The sequence below is a fragment of the Anabrus simplex genome, chromosome 1, assembly GCF_040414725.1.
Source record: "Anabrus simplex isolate iqAnaSimp1 chromosome 1, ASM4041472v1, whole genome shotgun sequence".
Classification (NCBI taxonomy): Eukaryota; Metazoa; Arthropoda; class Insecta; order Orthoptera; family Tettigoniidae; genus Anabrus; species Anabrus simplex.
In genome coordinates, this window is record NC_090265.1 from 766,294,328 (window position 1) to 766,314,777 (window position 20,450).

At 40.6% G+C, this 20,450-nt stretch overlaps 2 protein-coding genes across 3 annotated transcripts in view; both read right to left on the reverse strand.

Moving 5' to 3' along the window:
• Elp1 (elongator complex protein 1) overlaps positions 1–20,450 on the reverse strand; it is a 313,623-nt gene that overhangs the window by 250,088 nt on the left and 43,085 nt on the right. The gene's annotated exons all lie outside the window — the stretch shown is intronic.
• Positions 18,792–20,216, reverse strand: LOC136857504 (piggyBac transposable element-derived protein 4-like). The gene has a single exon (XM_067136209.2). The coding sequence runs from the start codon at positions 20,214–20,216 to the stop codon at positions 18,792–18,794; it is 1,425 nt and encodes a 474-aa protein (XP_066992310.2).

A 20,450-nucleotide genomic window follows, 5' to 3' on the forward strand; every position in this document is an offset into this window, starting at 1 on the left:
TTGACTCAAATATCTTCAGTAGTTTTCAAGTTGTAAAAAATACGCTTTACACGCACCCGCTCTTCAGTTAAGTCCAGTGGGACTTGTACCGGAAAACGGTCCGTTAATGATATCTCCCTTATTAATCCTCGTATTGAAATGATGCACATGAGGAAAAAGGCTTAGAAATTAATTTCCATTAAGGCAGGTAAATGTACATTAAGTTTGGTTGTGTATATTTTGTGGGAATGCAAAATCACTGTTTCAGTTTCGTATAATCCCCCAGTCAATTCAGGGATTTAGAAACAATATTTGCCCTAAAACCTACCAAAGGACAGGTGGATTCTAAATATCAAGTTTGGTAGAAATATATCCAGTAATTTCCAAGTTATAGACAAACAGACAAACAAACAGGCAGACACCAAAACTGAATATATGCAGATGGTCATTATTACACCTGAAACGGATAACTGTACGGAAATTTCGCCAAAATTGTCAATGTACAGACACACTCTAGAAGTGCAGACCTTTATTTCGATAGTTACTGCTTTGAAACTGTACGACGTATCTACAAACGGACTTCACCATCAGACGCCCCTTTCAGTGCTCTGCATGGTTGGTCCTATGACATCTTCTCGTATCTCCTATATTTATGGGTTGGATTGAGTTAGAGTCATTGAATGGGGTGAAATTTTGTACAGTTTTCACATACTACTTAATATTTTTGATACTCATGTGCAGGGGTAGAAGAAAATAGAAATAATTCAGTAGCCAGCCCCTTTTTATCAGGAGCCAGCACATTTTTCGCAAATATACATTATGAACACCACAGGTTAGACTAGGATCAAGCTACGTATTATTTTTGAAATGTGGCCTTAAGTCGTATAGTCTCAGTTCATACAAGAATGGAAATTTATATTTTAAGAGATACTAACCCAAATAATCACCAGTCACCTTCAAGGTCAGGGTCTTTTAAAATTACTCTACATGTGCCTGTTTGATTTCCCACCAGTAACATTCAACTTGCTTAACAATGCAAACCAACCTTCAAAATCAGTGTAGGGTCTGTTTTTTTGCAGTATGATAAGATGCCATGAACAATGCATTCATATGATGTAACATATTAGCATTCATTTTCTTGACGCACCTCACTAAAAGTGCACATTTGGGATTTTTCACGAAACTTTCAGCCTCCTGCCGGCCCCGCGGTGTAGTGGTAGCGTGTCTGCCTTTTACTCGGAGGCCCCGGGTTCGATTCCCGGCTAGGTTACGGTTTTGACCTGGATCTGAAGGCTGGTTCGAGGTCCACTCTCTCTACATGATTATTGATTACAACTGAGGAGCTATCTGACGGTGAGATGGCTACCCCGGTCAAGAAAGCCAAGGATAACGGCCGAGAGGATTCGTCGTGCTGACCGCACGACTCCTCATAATCTGCAGGCCTCCGGGATGAGCAGCGGTCGCTTGGTAGGCCAAGGCCCTTTGGGACTGTTACGCCATTTCCTCAGCCTCCTGACACTTCGAGTGAGGATAGGATTTTATAGGATAGTATGTTTTAAACATTTCCAGTTTAAATGGTCCTGAAAATCCAGATACATCTTTAGAATGTTTGTCGGCAATACTACGAAAGTTACTGCATAATTTCCACTTCGTAATTCCTTCTTCATAGCACTGCCACGGTAGTTATTCAAGCTACGATTATCTGCATTGTGTATGTACGAAAGTTACTGCATAATTTCCACTTCGTAATTCCTTCTTCATAGCACTGCCACGGTAGTTATTCAAGCTACGATTATCTGCATTGTGTATCATTCTCATACTTCTCTGAATCAGTAACATTCAGCTTGCTTAACAATGTAACCAAACCTTCAAAATCAGTGTAGGGTCTGTTATTTTTTGCAATATGATAAGATGCCATGAACAATGCATTCATATGCTGAGACATATTAGCATTCATTTTCTTTACGCACTTCGCTGAAAGTGCTGAAATTTCCGTTTGCCTGAAAATTGAAATTTCGACGTATTTTTTATGTTTGACCTATCATTGTCTCGAACACCATAAATTTCACGCTGGTCATTGTCGTCCTGAACTCTACAGTCGGCACTTCCATCAAGTGTTTTCTCACATTCACTCCCTTCTGTATCACTTTGTGTTACGTTTACGGGCCCTACTTACGAAGAAATCTGAAAGAGTACACTGTTTGTTACTCGCATCAGTCAATTTGTGCGGTTTTGTTCGTTTCAGTTTGCCGATTTTCTCCAGTATAGCACAGGAACGTGAAATACACCAGCGTTAAATGGCTTCCGAGTTCGCGGGCTTCGATATCTGATGCTACGTTGCCAATTTTCCATAAACGCACAGGAATAAAAACAACCGTATTTATAAAGTGCAAACTGTTCAATACCAAAATGCTGTAATCAAATTAAAAGTATAAATATTGTTCGGTGAAAATACAAGAATTGATAAACACGTCATTCCGTATGTTCTAAATGCAAAGAATGAATTCCACGGGAATTTACAGTATCAGCACTGCTTTGGCGGCAATAGTCGAGGAACGGTTAGTCACGGGAAGGATGGCGGTAATGTAGTGTTTGTGGAATTATTTAACGTAGTAGTTCTCTGCATTTCTCCACAACTCTGGTCTGATCTTTGTACTCGGCTACCGATAGCTGATCATGTGTAATAGAACTCGATGTGTTACGATATGTTCACATGAAAGGATACGTCTTGTTTGACGGGTTACAACGATATCTCCCATGACCGCTAGGCAGCTCCCGCGCAGAACTGAAACGTCCAGTTCCAAGCTACGAAGAGCAATTACAGAATTCAAGACTCTGCCAAAAGCACAGAAAATGTTTATTGCACATATTAGAATATATGAGCTACAGAAAGAAAACGTGAAACACCACACGACTTGTTACTTTGTAAAGTAATGGGAAAGTACATGTACGGGAAATCCGGATTTCAAAAAAATATATCTTCAAAACCGAATTTGAAAATTCAGGCGCCAGGTAAAAATTTTCAGGCGCCATGGCGACTGGGCGCCCGGTATTTTTCGACCCCTGCTCATGTGACAGCTAGAATCATAAAATTTGGCTATAACATGGCCAATGGTCATGTCAATGTCCGTGCCGAATGTCATGATTCTACCTTTCCTATACGTATGCCAAATGATAACATATACGTGTAAAAGTACAAAATCAACTTGAAATCCAGAAATACAGCTGCATTTAACGTATTAGGGATAGAAATGTACTAGACAAGAAAAGTGTTCCACCGATCAATACATTTATTGTGAATGAATTATTGCACTAGGCCGAAACCGGTATTGATCGGTGGAACACTTTTCTTGTCTATTACATTGAATCCAATCAATACGGAATATGAAACTTATAAACAATAATTAGGGATAGAAATACTACGAAAAGTCATAGGACAAAAGTTGTAGATCTTTCCAAAATGAAACGCCATTTGCTTTCTGACTTGTGATACGACTTACTGATTAGCCACCAATTACCCCGAAACGAAGGTCTGCACCGTCGTTAAAATTGCATCCATATTTCGGAATTTTCCTGGGCCAAAAGTTATACATTTGCATAGCTTAGAATATTTCCTCAAAGGAAAGAGTGTCCAGCATTCGGGATTAGCACTCGCATACATACGTGGTAATTAAGGAAGAAAATAATACAGTTTAGTAAGTTGAAATTAATAGAAAATGGATTATAACTGAGGACATCTGGATGATGACAAATATGTAAATACCAAGTTAATATATTGGAAAATCAAATGCTCCTCAATAAATTATGCCGGTGTGAGTTATGGATATAAGAAAGCGGTAATCAGAGAGAAATTTAGGCGTAGGGATTTTTAGGTAATCAGATAAGAAGATGAATATTTGTGTTATTACTTAAGCTACTTGAGGACGGTTATAACCTCCAATGATATTCCGCCAATATCCCGCAGAATGGCCGATTGACAACTCTCTTGCTTTCTACCCAAGGAACAACTACGAACTTAAAGGAATGATGAGGAAAATGGCAAGACGTTACTTCCCTGCTGGCAAGCAGTCAGAGACGTTGCCATGGTAACCCATATATTCGTTGTCGGTCTGTTGGGCACTCAATGCAGAGCATGGTATCCACAGAAAATAGTAAATTTCTCCGTCATTTGAAGAGTAAGGTAAATTATGAACATAACGAAAGTTGTTTATAATGAAGAGACCTTTCATGTACGGTCCACAGAGTTTACAGAAAATCAATAGTATAAGAGAAAATGGAGGAAAACCGTTGTGGTTTTCCTATAAAACCACCGTCTTTTCAAAGATTTTAAAATGATATGCATATCAAAACCTTCCCCGGGATGAGTATACTCTAAATATGAAGTTTGGTTGAGATCTATCCAGCCGTTTCGACGTGATGGTGGAACAGACAAACAGACAAACAAACGGACAGACAGACACGAAAAGTAAAAACCACCGATTCGGTCTTGAGTTGACCTAAAACAGATAAATATTTGAAAATTTGGCAAAACAAAAGGAATTACAGACAGCGCACCCCCTACAACTTTATTTATAAGATTTGGAGTTAATTCAGTTTTTGTACCTTTTGTCACATACTGGATTTTCATTTTCATTCTTGGAAGGAAAGGGAAATGATTTCCATACCTGAAACAGTGTGAGCGTATGGTTCTCTTATCACAGTTTTAATCTAAAATTTTCGAATGGATATAGTGTCCCTGTTAATTTTGGCGTATAATAAGCATTTATTTACATGCCCGCAACAAGCAGCATAATTTATTTCATTGCGTGAGAATGGCAAAGTTTTATTGGTAGCGAGCTGTGTTAACATTCAACAAGTGGTTTGACAAGTTCTCAGTGAGGGTGAAGTGTTGATTATTCTGCCGCCCCTTTGAGTTCTCAGCGAGGGTGAAGTGTTGATTATTCTGCCGTCCCTTCGATCGATAACATATGGCAGTCACGTGACTGGACTGGACTCTTCAAAGTTATGGACCACCTTGTGCACCTGACTGCTAGCTGCCAAGTGATTCCAGAATTATCTCGACCAATGAATGTGTATAGTTATGAACCAATTGTCATTTAATACAAGGGACACACTCCCGAACCAGAGGCTATAAATACCTCAGCAATTATTAAATCAATCACTTACTTTCTTACTTGACCTTATCGTACTTCTGCGATCGACGTGTCAGCGTGAGCCCAAAGTTACGTTTTGTCTTCGACAAATTAGTGAAGTTTGGACTGCCTCGTGCATATTCTATAATTTTCTTGTGTCAGGTGCAGCTATTTTCAACTTGAACGTGAAGAGGACCACAGCCTACAGGATATCATCATCGTCTACTTCGAGATGTGACTTCTACCATCAAGAGGAGCAACAAATTCAGCGTGGGACATGGACTTTGCCATCACCATGAATTGCTAATAATGTAGGCAAATTCCAACATCAAGAGAGAGAGCGAAAAGGATGAGCTTCAGCATGGGAGAGTAAATGCATCCCCTGAGGATCGAGTTCCATCAAAAAATTTGAGTACAAGTTTATGTAATCTATCTGTTCATCTATGTAGAAACTAAATGATCTTCTCTTAGCAAGTATTTCTATTAGATTTGCATTATTTTGCCATATTTTTGATCTTCCATTTCATTGGGGTCATGGTAGACTTCTTACATGTGTGATTGTGAGTTGGGATTCTATTCGAGTAGCTAATTGTAGCTTGTTATCCGAGTATTTTTCCATTCATATGCCATTATCTAAAATGTGATTTAATAATATTTGACCTCTTGGATAAAAATGGATTTAATTAATGATTATGACTTCATGAAACATTGTGGGAGATGATTTGGGTAACATCTCACTTTATCAAATTGTGGTTGAGTTTCATCTGATGCATTAATCAAACTTTCTCCCTTCTTCACCAGTAACAACGCAGCTTTCGAACTTCCTCAAGCTCCAGCGTCCTCTTCGGCCATATCACCAGGTTTCAGTAGTTTGCCTCATCCCTTAGTCATGTTGCTTAAGGGCATTTTGAGATTCTCAGTTGATTCTACTAACGACCTGATAGCTTTTCTAAGATTTCTTATGGAATTTCACGACCTTAGTGTTTGCCCTCTCCCATTCCTAAATTTTACACATCATTTAGCCCTACTCTGTTGGTGTCCTCTCATACAAAATCATTCAGGCTATAGTGGAAAGAAGATCTATCGAAAACTTTCATGCTCATCTCTTAGCTAATTTCATCCCTGCAAGAGCTTTGTCATCCTTAGTGCAAAGATACTACTCCCAAGTCCAAAGGCTGAAAGAGAATCTAGCAGATTTCATCCAGGACATCAAATTTTATACAAGAGTGTTTGCATTACACTATTCTGAAGGTTAAATTGTACAAACCATTGTTGAAGAGATATCTCCGTCTTACCATTATTTATGCGGAAGGAGCTAGATATGCAGACACTCTGAGAGTTGCTAGGGAACCTGCACCATCGGCTAATAGTTCTCGGCCACCACCTCGCCAAACCTTCTCTCCCCGCAAATGTTATGTGTGTGGATCGGCGGACGATCTTCAAAATAAATGTCCTCTTGTAAAATCAAATGGATCTAGGAATGAAGCACGGTGGTCTCAAGGATCCTAGCAAACACAGTCGAACCAACAATAGACTCGATCACGCGAACGAGACCGTTACTTTGACAAGGCCAGGCCATTAGAGAGGACAACCACCTACTGAACACCGTAAGTTTAAGCTTTCTTCACAACCATTCCACACTTTTTACTTATCAATCCATGTTTCTCACACAACCTCATTTTTTTCCATTACAGATTAGAAGTTCATTGACGGTTTCCACTAGATTACTTACAGTTTACTATGCATCTGTCTTCTACCTAACACAGCTTCTCAATTTTTATATCGCGGCCCTTCCAACCCTTTATAATAAGGCAAGACACCAGCCAACATTATGAAACAATAATGAAGAAAGGGACCGCTAGATTGAGAAGACATTGAGAATGCTGCTATTGCTAAAGCCTTAAATTTCATTGGTGTTTTTTCCTTGTCACAGGCTTTTGCCTGCAGGTTTTATCAGGCTTGGTTTCTCAAAAATGTTTGCTCCCGCTCTCCTCCTGACCAGTTTGATGTGATGAGTGTCTACTAGGATGATTTTGACAGTAATTTCAAAGCTGTTTTGTCATTTTTACTAAACCAATAATTTGTAAACTATGAGATCCACAACCTCACCATGTGCTACTATTATTCATTTCCATCTGCATCATTTGTTTTCTCATTCCCTTGTTTCTTAGGTTAACGCAGTTTTTAGTTTCAATTATTATTTTAAATTAACACCTGTTTCACTGAATTTTGTCGCAATAAGTTGTTTTTTGCTCTGCATATTGATGTACATATTGTATATTTATGCTAATTTTGTTTCCGTCTAGGCTCTCTTTTGTTTTTTGTTTTTTCATTTGTTCTTTCATTATGTTTTTTAGCATTTTTTCAACTTATATTATGTAAATTATTCCAACCGCCCTAATTTTTCACTGAAGATGGCTCAAGCGAGCCGAAACATGTTTGAATTTGTTTGCTCCGTCTAATGACGGAATATATGATGTATTGAATAGGAGGATACTCTCATTTTCGCCTTTGTAAAGTTAAGAGCGGATTGTTCTCACACCTTGCTAAAAACTGTACTTCATCTAACAGCACACCTTCTTGTTCTATTTCTGGTGCTGCCTCCGCTAACCTAGGCGATAGGAAGTGACTAGGGTGGCCGGCCAAGTCACCACTTTCAGCTTCTCAAGGCTCGGCCCAATTCAATATGGGCATCAAATTTCCTGAGGAGAGAAGACCCCCTAATACATCTTTTGAAGGTCCTAGAAAATGTCTCAAAATCACTCCGAGACCCCAGCATTTGTGCCCTTTCTCAAAATTTAAATAAATAATGAACCAGTCACAGCACTGTTAGACTTGGGACTGGTTTAGACTGGTTTTGTAACTACTCTTACTATTAATTTCCTCTACAAAATATACTATAAATTGGTTGAGTGCCAGTTGCTGTAATACGCAACAAAATTCAAAGAGCATGCTTCTTATCTCAAGGCGTGATGTGATAAACTCACACATTTGGCAATATACAGGAATATGGATCAGGACAATTGTAGATTACGGTTGTATTTCCACAATTGAGGATTGTACTTGGAAATAGAATCACTTATTAAAATAAAGCTGAAATTTATGACTATACTTTACGTCACAATGAACTAGCATTGTCGTACTTTAACACTAAAATATACCCAGAGAGATTTGTTTTTACATATCCAGAAAATTTAATCTAAATAAAGAAAGCTATTGGCATGAACTTGAAATACACTATAATACTGCTGCTGTTTACATTGTTCTTCATGTAGTTTATGCATAACATGTCTGATGCTGTAATTACCTGATGACTGCACACACTGCTATTGAACTTGAAATTCCTGGAAAAACCTTCGGAAGCCATCTGCTGTTATCTTATCCTCTTATGCAACCTGGAGTTGACCTACATTTCCTTTCCAAGTGTAGTGACCTCCAATGCGGTTATAGTTAGAAAATGGAAAATTTCATTGAAACACCTGTAATATCCAGGCATATTATTTAGTTTCACACATCCTGATATCTAATATAGAGACTGTTGAAATAAATACAACAGTTCTATGCGATGTTAGATGTATCTACGTTAAATTCAATTCTTGAACAAAGTTCGCAAATTGTATAACAGAATTCAATAAAGAATTCGAAGTAGTACCATGACGACAATTAACTGCATATATCAGTAAAATTCGATATATTTTCCTACACCTCTACAGACCATGGCACTAAACCTGCGGTGAATCTTCTGAAATAAACGCTGCCTCACTATCAGCCCAGTACCAGTACCAGTCTCTTCTCAGATCAGACCACTACTTGTAGACCTCTTCGACGATTCTTAGACCTCTTCAAACATCTCTTAGCTCTGAACACTTAGACGGGGCAACTATTCTTACCTCCACTTTTATAAACTCGTGATGACCACTCATCTCCCTATTATCTGGTCATCCCTTCCACATCGACACACGGTAGCTGGTGAATACAGACATTCGGTCGAAACCACGTGGCCATGCACTTTACAAAATCAGTCGTGTGTCTTTAAAGCTTGACCATGCATACAAATGATGACTATATAGCATGTGTTGGCGGAAAATTTACTTGCCTAATACAGCCTCGTTAAACATAGCCTTGGTTGCAAAATATTATTCCAGCTTATCTGGCCACAGTTACAAGTTACAGTATGACTATCTCAAACCAACAAAACTCACTTATTAATATACAGAATAATTACAAATAAAATTCCCTTATCCTATGATTAAATTACATAATATGTGTGATACCTAATTATATTAGTCTAAATGATGAAAATCAGAATATAAAATCTTATGAATCAGGTCAATTAATGATGATAATAATAATAATAATAATAATAATAATAATAATAATAAAAGATGCTGAATGAATTCTGTAACCCTGTTTTACAGTTACAGTATTTCAAATTGAAAGTTTGTTGTAAATTTCCAGAATATAGTTTTTCTTCTGGCAAATATGTTTAGGAAAATTCTTCCCCTCCAGAAATTTTAGGATTTATTCATGCAAAAATATGTATTTCTAAATTTACATGGAAGTTTAAGTTGTTTGTTGCCAAACATTTGTTATGCCCCATGATATTAGGGGCAGATTTTGTCACATTCTGGTCTTGTGTTTGATCTCCTAGGTATATCTTGCACATTGAAATTAGACAGTAATTTCGATATTCCCCTCTTAAAATGTAACTCTGCATCATTTTCTGTGATATCGCCTACTCAGAGTGAGATGTCGTTACACCTTAGACATCTACCTGAGGATCAGGCTAATAGTATTCGTAAGTTATGTCAGTCATTTCCTGACGTGTTTTCGGTAATTCTTGGTGTCACCGATTTAACTGAACATAAGATCGCGGTGACGGATTCGGTTCCAGTAAGGTTTCCTCCATATAGGCTATCTCCACCAAAAATGAAGGAACTCAAGGAAATTATTGATCAAATGTTGAAAGATGGCATTATTCAGCCTTCAAAGTTAGCATATTCATCAACCATTTTTCTAGTACTGAAACCTCAAGGTGGCTTCAGGCCAGTCACTGATTACAGGGCTTTAAACTGTAAGACTGTATTGCAATCAGTACCCCTTCCTGACTTGCTTTCATGTTTTTTCTGGTTTCGTAGGGCTGAGTTCTTCACCATCCTAGATCTTAACCAAGCATATAACCAGATACCTCTGGCGGAAGAACTGAAACATCTGACTGCTTCTGTGACAGAGTGGAATCTGTATGAATACAACCGTGTGCCTTTAGGTCTACCCACGGGCGCGGCTGTTCTGACTAGGCTGCTAGACAGGGTCTTCTCCGACAACAAATTTGAATATCTGTACCATTATCTAGATGATGAAATTATTTTCTCTGAATCCTTTGAAGAACACTTAGCTCATCTAGAGGAAGCCCTAAATCGCCTTCGGAGGGCGGGATTGACAGTCAAGTTATCAAAGGTCTCTTTTGTTAAGTCATCTACGTCCTTCTTAGGGCATATTGTGTCACCTGACGGAGTTTCAAACAATCATTACAGCAGGCAATTCGTAACTTTAAGCCTCCCAAAGAGGTTTAAGGGATTGCTAGATTCATAAGGACGAGCTGACTGTTGTAGCGGAAGGATGTACGTGCCTCTCGCTCTGCTTTCTCTCTCCTTGCCAGGCGCTCAGTACTTCTTAAGTGCTAACCAGGCTGCTGTACTTATTAGTACAACTTCGAAAGAGCTTTTGTCTGAGCTGAGCACTGCTAAGTGCTCGCTTTTCTTTTTCAGGAGCTTATTTTCAGGAGGACCAGGATGGAGAAGCCGACCCTACCAGTGAGACTGGTCGACCACGACTACGAGGGAGCCTTCGAGAAGCTACAAGACGTGCTCTATACGATGGAAGCCCCCGATTATCAGCGCCCGCGGCTGGTGGTGTACAACCGGTGGGGGGAGGACAACCACCAGAGGACGCTCCAAGTATACGACCACCTCAATGCGACCACGGATTCCATCGGGGAGCCACTCCTGCAGATCATCGGCCATATGATCCCTGCCTGGGTGATCATCATTCGCCCTAATGACGCAGCTAGCTTCAAGGTCTACGAGGAGCGTGCATCCCAGCAGTTCCAGGTTACCTGGCTACCAGGACTCAGGGAGCACCTGGACATCTCAGGCTACCAGGAGGTAGCCACACAGACGGAGCCGAGGCCCGAGGACGAAGGCGCCGCGAAACCAGTTGGAAAGCTGTACTTTACGAAGTACACGCAGACCAACAAGGCCGCCAACCAGGATCATCGACCACCTGCCAGGGCCAAGTGGACGTAGACGCAGGCCTACCAGGAGAGGCCTGTAACCCAGGCGCAAACCAGGAAAGCGCCCGCGATGGTGGATGGCTGCACGGCAGTGCAGAAGGACGCTCCCTGGCATGCTGAGGCCGCTGTCCAGGCCCTGCCTGCCAGCATGTCTGTCGAGATGCAGAACTTGATGTGCGCCCCACAGGACAGGGAACGCAGTCGAGTGCAGACGGTGACGCAGCGGAGCCACCAGCTACCCCGGGGTCACCAGGCCGGGAGGAGGGCCAGCAGGACGAGGCATCTTCCCCTGCCGAGAAGAAACCCCCGGGAAGAAGATGACGCTGGACCAGGAAGCAGAAGGCGACGCCGGCCCACCAGGAGAGGGCCGCTCAGCTGCAACTCAGGACTGCTCCCAGGACAGTAGCCGAGCTAGGAGCCAATCAGGAGAGGACCTCAACGGGTAGCGGCAGTCAGGTGAGAGTGAAACATACCCCTCAGCAGCTCTTGCAATGTTTCCGCTGTCTGAGGTGGGGCCACCGGCAGGAGAGGTGTGGGCTCCAAGTAAGGTGCAACCATTGTGGTGGTGATTACCACTATAAAGCCTGCGCAATACTTAAGGAGGCGCCGGTGTGTACCAACTGTGCGGGGGGCCACCCGGCCTCCCATCACAGTTGCCCTGTCTACCGGGCCATGGCGCGGGCAGAGAGGAAGGAGGCCCGGCGTCATGACCCACCCCCTTCCAGGAGGCCCCCGCCCCGGCGGGCTTGGCCTCATTCTCCGGGATCGGAGACTGGGCACGAGGGACCCCAAGGAGGTGGCACTGTTCGGCGGGCCCTAGTGGTACTCGGCGAATGGCTCCACAGCTGGCAAGGCCCGTGCTAGGCACGGCAGTGCCCAGACGGAGTGATCCCCTGGCAGATGGAACGGCAAGACTACGGTTCATGGATTGCTGGTGCATGTTACCTCTTCTCAACTAACACTATCACTGGACCTTTTTCCAGCCCACATCCTTGCATGTGCTATCACAAGATATCAGGTTTTACATGTAGCTATTTCTCTTTTCTGCCTATGTGGTTTTTCCCTGACCCTTCAATACCACCTTACCTAACACAAACTCTTGGCGTGGTAACGTGTCTGACATGGAAACCGGCAGATACTCCTTATATCACTTCCCACTCTTCCCTGCTATCTCTTTCTTCTTAGAAATAATAGCATGTCGGAGGCCGTGTAGATTGAGTCAATGGTCACGCACGGGGAGCGGGCTTTGCGGGCCCCCCGAAAAAAAGCTAGATTTATTGGCATGGTGAATTTCTTTAGGCTATTCGAATTTCGGCGTTTCAGTTTGACGTGCAACACATTCGGGGATCCGAGAATGTGGTCACAGATGGGTTAAGTCGTATGTTTTCTGGCGAGGTAGATTCTGCTGACCCGCAGGAAAGTTCTTCTTTTTCTATTTCCATACCTCTTAGTGTTAGTGCCATTTTGACTGATGCCCCTATGCTATTTCATGATATAGCAAAATATCAACATGAGGATCCAGTACTGGGTCCTATTATGGAAACCCCTTCTGGGGAACATGCTGTCCCTTATGTTCTGAGGAATGGGGTTCTGTGTTGCCTTTGATGCATGATCAGAAGATAAAAATTGTGGTTCCAGATGTTCTTGTGCATATGATCTTCAAGTATTACCATGAGACCCCATTCGGGGGACATTTGGGCATTTGCAAAACTAGAGAGAAGATTAGGGAAATGTTCATCTGGAAGAGTATGGATGGCGAGATTAGGGAAATGGTTAAAGCATTTAAAACTTGTTTGTTTAGCAAGCCCATGTTGTCTACTAACCTAGGGTTATTGTCATCTCATCAAGCATCTCGTCCTATGGAGCAATTGTACATAGATTATGTCGGGCCTTTCCTTCAATCTAAGGGGAACGGGAACAAATTCAGCCTTGTGTGTGTACATGGTTTCACATGGTTTTTTCTTGGCTGTTTCAGACTATTTCCACTATTTCTTGCCTTAATACTATTTTTGCATCTTTTGGACCTTGTCAATAGTCAAAACTGGTTAGTATGCTTTTGTGGGGACCGAAAAAAAAATGTGTTAAAGAGGTGTAAGGTTGATACCTTAAGTTAGAATTTCCTTGAACCATGTCCTCCTTAGCTAGTTGCTTTACGTCGCACCGATACAGATAGGTCTTATGGCGACGATGGGACAGGAAAGGGCTAGGAGTGGGAAGGAAGCGGCCGTGGCCTTAATTAAGGTACAGCGCCACCATTTGCCTGGTGTGAAAATGGGAAACCACGTAAAACCATTTTCAGGGCTGCCGACAGTGGGGTTCGAACCTACTATCTCCCGAATACTGGATACTGGTCAAGATGTTAGCAGAGGTATACATATCATATCATTGTTTATGTACTTCTGTATTATGCTGCACTCATTGAGTGTATGTTTCCCCCTCCCCTCGCTTCCTATTACTAGCGAGAACACCGGGGTCTTGACCTGTGTTGGGGAAGTCATCTTGTCAGTTTTACTCCTGTCTGTGTACCAGACAGACGTGTCATGTAAGCTCTTATATTTTTCCAGGGTTTACCCTGGTTTCCACTCCTATTGGGTGGGAATTTTGTAAGTTTTGTTTTAGTTATACCTTGTATCTGTTAACATAAATTGAGCTTGTGGTATTATTATCTCCATTCTGGATTCTCTTTCCGACCTGGCATTTTCGTTAGTACTAGGAACTCATTTGATCATTAGTTCATAACTGACCCCTTTCCTAAAACACATTTTCTTCTGGTTCCTGATTTTAATTTTTCTGATGGTCAGTTATGTTAATTTAGACCTTCCGTTATGGAGGCTATCAAACTTGTTTATTTTTAAAATAGTAATTCCGCATCCACTGAGCCTTCTCAACGTCTGCATTAATTATAATGTACCCTATGAATCAGATAAGGCGTGTAATATCATCCTGATCGAAAGTTATGATTGTTTTCTTAATTTCCATTTTAAACCTTGGCGATAACCTAAATATGCCTAACCGTTAACTTTTATCACAAACCAGTCTGGGTGGTAAATTGTTATTTAATTGTTTTAAAAAGGAGCTGAGAAAAATGAATACCAATCCGTTCAACGATGTTTTGTCACTCATTGACTGTCTGACATTAATTTTATTTGGTAGTCGTCTTGGTGACATTTATTGTCATATATATATTTTTTTTTTTTTTTTTTTTTTTGGCGTAATTACTGAGGAGTTGGATTGAAACTGGTTTGGATAACATTGGGAATTGGTTGACTGGAGCTTGTCTTAGAATTTTGGTGGTGATTATTACCGATATTACCTTAATTTCACCACGCTATCCGATTATTTATTGTGTGATCTGATTTTATTCCCCCCTGGTGATTTAATGCGTGAATAATTGAATTAAGCAGTAACTTCTGCTTATCCTGAAATGGTCTTGGAGAGTTATTGATGATATTTACTGATTTACCTTATTTCACCACTTCTCTGGATTTGTGGTGTCATTCATGAACTATTTCCTGCGATTTAATTCCTAAAAATTGGATTAAGCAGTTTCTTCGTGTTAATTAATTTGGTATTGAGCCAGTTCTGCACCTTGTATTGGTGGGATACCACATGATTTATAATATTTGGGATTTTGCTTGATATTCCTTCCCTCTTATAACCCTTTCGCTTTCAAGCTCTCAGCTGATGGATGTGTGAAAACTGACAGCCATATTTAGCACACTATGCATACACTTCTTTTAAAATTGCATTGAAGGCACACCAATGAAGATATCAACATGAAAGTTGGGAAACTTATAGAATATACATCACTTAGTATCACTGTATGCAAGTCATTTCCCTAAACCAAAAGTGTTTAATGTTAAAAAATAATAAATATAGAAGCAAAGTTATAAATTTCAGATTTTGAAAGTTTGGAATTAATTCTAGGAAATTGGGAACATGCATCATTTTCAAAAATATTTTTTTTGAAAAGTACACCAATGAAATAGTACGTAAACGTATTACATTGTGGTATGTTGCCTTGATTTTTACCATTAAAAAAATATTTAATAGTGCCTTTCCGCAAGGCGAGTGAAACGGCCTCTGACGTAAGCGGCGCGCTGTGACGTCACGATCCAGTACCGCATGGAGCTCTATCAGCCGTTGTGCATCAGCCGTTGCTAAAAGCCGATTGTTTATTATTCACGATCGCGAATAACTTCGAAATGACAGAAGAAAGGTTCGAAACAGCACAGTCAGACAATCTACCATGTGTAGATGTCATCATTCTTGAAAAATGTGACTTTTGTGGCCGAAGAAATTCGCGGATAACAAGCAAGTTTGTAAGTGGCGTCTTTTATATACGTGCAATGTACTGTAACCCATAGTATTAGGATAACAACGAACCTGGATAGATATCACATCACTTTCAACATTTCCTTCTAGACTGATTCCCCTATTAAAGAAGAACATTACATTTTCGGGCTTTCAGCATTAGTAAAGTAAGAAATCGGATTTCAGCACTAACATAAACATATAGGTAGCATTATAGTACTAGCCCGCTTCTGTGGTGTAGTGGTTAATGTGTGCCACTCCCGGAGGCCCGGTTTCGATTCCCGGCTCTGCCATGAAAGTTGAAAACAAATAGTACGAGGACTGGAATGGGGTCTACTCAGCCTCGGGAGGTCAACTGAGTAGAAGGGTTTCGAATCCCACCCCAGCCATCCTCGAAGTGGTTTTTCGTATTTTTCTACTTCTCCTCCAGGCACCTAAGGCCACGGCCGTTTCCTTCCCTCTTCCTTGTCTATCCCTTCCGATCCTCCCATCCTCCAACAAGGCCCCTGTTGAGCATAACAGGTGAGGCCGCCTGGGCGAGGTAATGGCCCTCCTCACCAGTTTCATCCCATACTCAAAGTCTCACGTTCCAGGACACTGCCCTTGAAGTGGTAGAGGTGAAATCCCTCGCTGAGTCCGAGAGAAAACCAACCCTGAAGGATACACTGATTAAGAAAGAAAGAAAGAAAGAAAGAAAGAAAGAAAGAAGGAAAGAAAGATCATAGTACTATAGGGCTATAATCTATCATTCCCAAAAAAATATATATTTATGGTTGGGACAACTGGCCTACCCACTTCCAGGGCCCATGAAAGAGAATTAAATATCTTTGTGGAGGGAAAAAGTTAAACATAATAAAGATAAATATGACTTCATCTAGTTTTCACAAGTCGGGCTGAGTGGTTCAGACGGTTGAGGTGCTGGCCTTCTGACCCCAACTTGGCAGGTTCGATCGTGGTTCAGTCCGGTGGTAGTTGAAGGTGCTCAAATACGTCAGCCTCGTGTCGGTAGATTTACTGGCACGTAAAAGAACTCCTGCAGGACTAAATTCCTGCACATCGGCGTCTCCGAAAATCGTAGTAGTAGTTAGCGGGGCGTGAAGCCAATAACATTAATTACATTTGACTTTTAACAAGCTGAGCATATCAGGAAAGAAAAATGTCCCGGTGACATTTTAGTCGCTCAATACAGGAATGTCTTTGGGTGCTGTGACTTTTACTTTTTTTTTTTTTTTTGCTTTACGTCACACCGTCACATATAGGTCTTATGGCGACGATGGGACAGGAAAGGCCTAGGAATGGGAACAAAGCGGCCGTGGCCTTAGGTACAGCCTCAGCACTTGCCTGGTGTGAAAATGGGAAACCACGGAAAACCATCTTCAGGGCTGCCGGCAGTGGGGTTCAGAACCCACTATCTCCCGGATGCGAGCTCACAGCTGCGCGCTCCTAACCGCACGGCCAACTCGCGCGGTATTTTTACCCTTCGGTTTATTGACTTGGCTTGTATAACCTAAAACTTAGGCTAAGTTGGATAATATTTTAAACACCTACATCACTATTTTCACCTGTGTGCAATTATGTTATTTATTTCATTAATATTATGATAATTATTATAATTGAGCATTGTTAACTTATAAGACTCCAACAGACAAGCATTGGTTTTGTGTAGAGTTATACATTTGTTAAATTCACGTTGTTTCCTTTCATGATGTACACGCCTATTCTTTGTTACATTATAGAGTATTTAGATATAGCCTAAATTTCTTTACCAATTAAGCTCTTCAATAAAGACATACATAACTGTCCCATGCCAAGATATATTGGTAGAATTAGAGCTGTCAAAATGGTTCATAACCCCTTTGATTTATTATCTTGACATGGATCACCCAAAACATAGGTTAGGTTTGGAGAATACTTTAATAATCAGCATTATTTAATGCACTGTTTTTTACTTTCATATTCCAAAATGTAATTGAAGCATTTAAATAAAGCATCATACATTAACATTTAAAGTTTTACCACTAGAACAGTTGACATGGAAAAGTGATTTGAAAATTCAAACAAATTCGTCTTACGTTAAAATCTTCAAAAAAAAATAAACTGTAGACTTTTCCGATATATCACCAGCATTTCTCCGGCTCGCCAAAATCCATTTCTCCCTAGTTTTAGCGTCTTTGGAACATTTATAAACAATTTGTTTGGTATGGTATGCGATGTGCTATTGCACATCGGAACTCTACACCATTTATAAGTTTTCTGCCTCACTGTCTGCGCAGGATTCATTTTAAGTCTAAAATATACCACTCAGATTATTATCCAATGTATAGACCTCGAATTTAACCATACTAGACACTAACGTAAAGTAGAAATACGCGAAGTGTATCCTGCTTCTCACAGCACACTATGTGTTACTTCGTCTGCTAATTCAGTCAACCTGTACGATGACGTCAGACCAATGAGATCGCGTGCTTGCGTGACGTGACATCTTCGTAGATTTTTATCACGTTTGGAGTTATTATTTGTACATTCTGATCACGTTTTTGAATTCTGCATGAAATTTTGAATCAGATTAGCATATTTTTAATTGAAACCCCGGATCATGCATGTTCCCTATAGTATTCACAATCCGAATTTGTTATTCATGTCAGTAGGAAGGCTATATTATTGTTTACTATCATGGTAAATATCACGATTCTATGTCCAGTACATCCAAGGATAGATTAAAATGTTTAAAGTGATGTAACACTGAAAAATATCAGCCATTTTTGCATAAAACACACATTTGTTAAATCTAATATAAAAGACTCACCAATGAAGATATTACCATGCAATTCAGTTGACCTATAGAAAATGAATCACTTATTATCACTGATAATGTGTTGGACATCTATACCGTCTGGTTTGAATGTGAAAAAATTAAAAATATTGGAAAACATAAATTTCATTAGGAAATTAATTTTAACCAAATTTTCTCAATTGATTATGTCTGTAGGCCCTATTAGCACTTTAAAATTAAAAACTGTTTGTTCCTGAGACCATATTTTCTCAAGTATGTAATGTGATGTACCCCTGACCTATTAACACTTGTGTTTTGAGTAACAGTCTCCGTGTAGTCCCTTGCTACACCTCGTACAAATGGTTCTGGATCTCTGCTTCCTCCCCTCTGAAGTACAGACACAGCACCTGGACTCCCTCCTATCAGGCAGTTTTCTCACACCTGGTGGCCCTCTAGGATCATTCGCTGAAGCATTCTTTGTTTGCAACCACTCACCCCCTAAATGTTCAATGATCTCTACAATAAAGCGTAGCCTAGATTTCAGTTTTCCTTGACCTCTTGCATGTTCTTTATATAGAATGTAAGAATTCAGGACCATTCTGGCGATGATATTAAATGCCACCTTTTTCCAATATCGAACAGTTCTGCGCTCATCTAGGTAGGCATACAACATCATATCAGAGGTATCAATGCCCCCCATGAATTTGTTGTAGCTGTGGATCACTTCCTGTTTTTTCACAAGCTTTACGGTGTTCCCCCTTTTAATTTCTACTTCCCTAGAGTTAGCTGTTGCCTTACTGGAGAGAAGAATAACAGGTCCCCTTTGTGATTTCTTCTCCCTGTAGGCACAGGCCAAGACAGGCCCAGAACGACAATACAAAGTTTCACCTATTCCAAACTTCCTTTTACAAGTCTTAGGCAGATACTTTCTGTTTCTCCTTACAGTACCTGTTATATATGTTCCTAACTTGAAAAGGTCCTTTACAAGTGGAACAGACATCAAAAAATTGTCCACAAACACATGGTATCCTTTCTGTAAGTAGTTCCCTAATTTCAATAGTCTCATGACCACAGTGTACCCCAGTCCGCACTTAGCAATATTGTCCTTGTCTTCTGGAGACCTGGCTCCGCGGTAGGTGAAGAATCCCAAGCTGTAGTTTGAAACTGAATCACAGAGCATCCAGAATTTTATTCCCCATCTATGATGATGTTTTATGGGCAGATATTGCATTAGGCATGTCCTGTTCTTTGTCCCCACCAGACTTTCATCAATACTCAGTTCCTCGTAAGGAGTGTAGTGGTGCCTAAATATGTTATTGGCATGGTCAGGTAAAGGCTGAAATCGAATACGGGGATCATAGGTTAGTTCACCTGGTGGAGCACACTTTTCACTGTCCACTAAATGAAAAAACCTGAAAATATGTTGAAACCTATGGAATGAAAACATGTTTGCAAACCATGGAGTTGACTGGGATGAGAAGGTTGACCAGTATGAGGCAATGGTAGCTTTCCTGTTTATCCCCATATTCAGAATGCAAGCCAGAAAACCTCTCATCTCAATTAGGGTTACGTCCTTCCATTTACGAAGTTGTGGAGATAGCTTGTCCTTATTTTTGTTCAGGAATTGATGGGCATAGCAATTGGTATCTGAGACCATCAGATTTAAAAGAAAGGAGATAAAAAACAAATTGAAATATGAAATAAGAGCGGAATTTGGTGGTGGCATATGCTTAGGTCCTGTCACATGCTTAGGTCCTGTCACTTCCTGATACTGATGAGGGAGTGGGATGGGCTGTTCCGAGGCTAAGATATCGCGATAAACTTCGTCCTCCAAATCGCTATCCACACTAACATCACTGTCTGGAGATGCTGGATTATTATCATCATCGTCTACACTTTCCGCTGCGGACAGAGAAACATCACCATCACTTGAATAATTGTCAAGATATTCAGTGATATC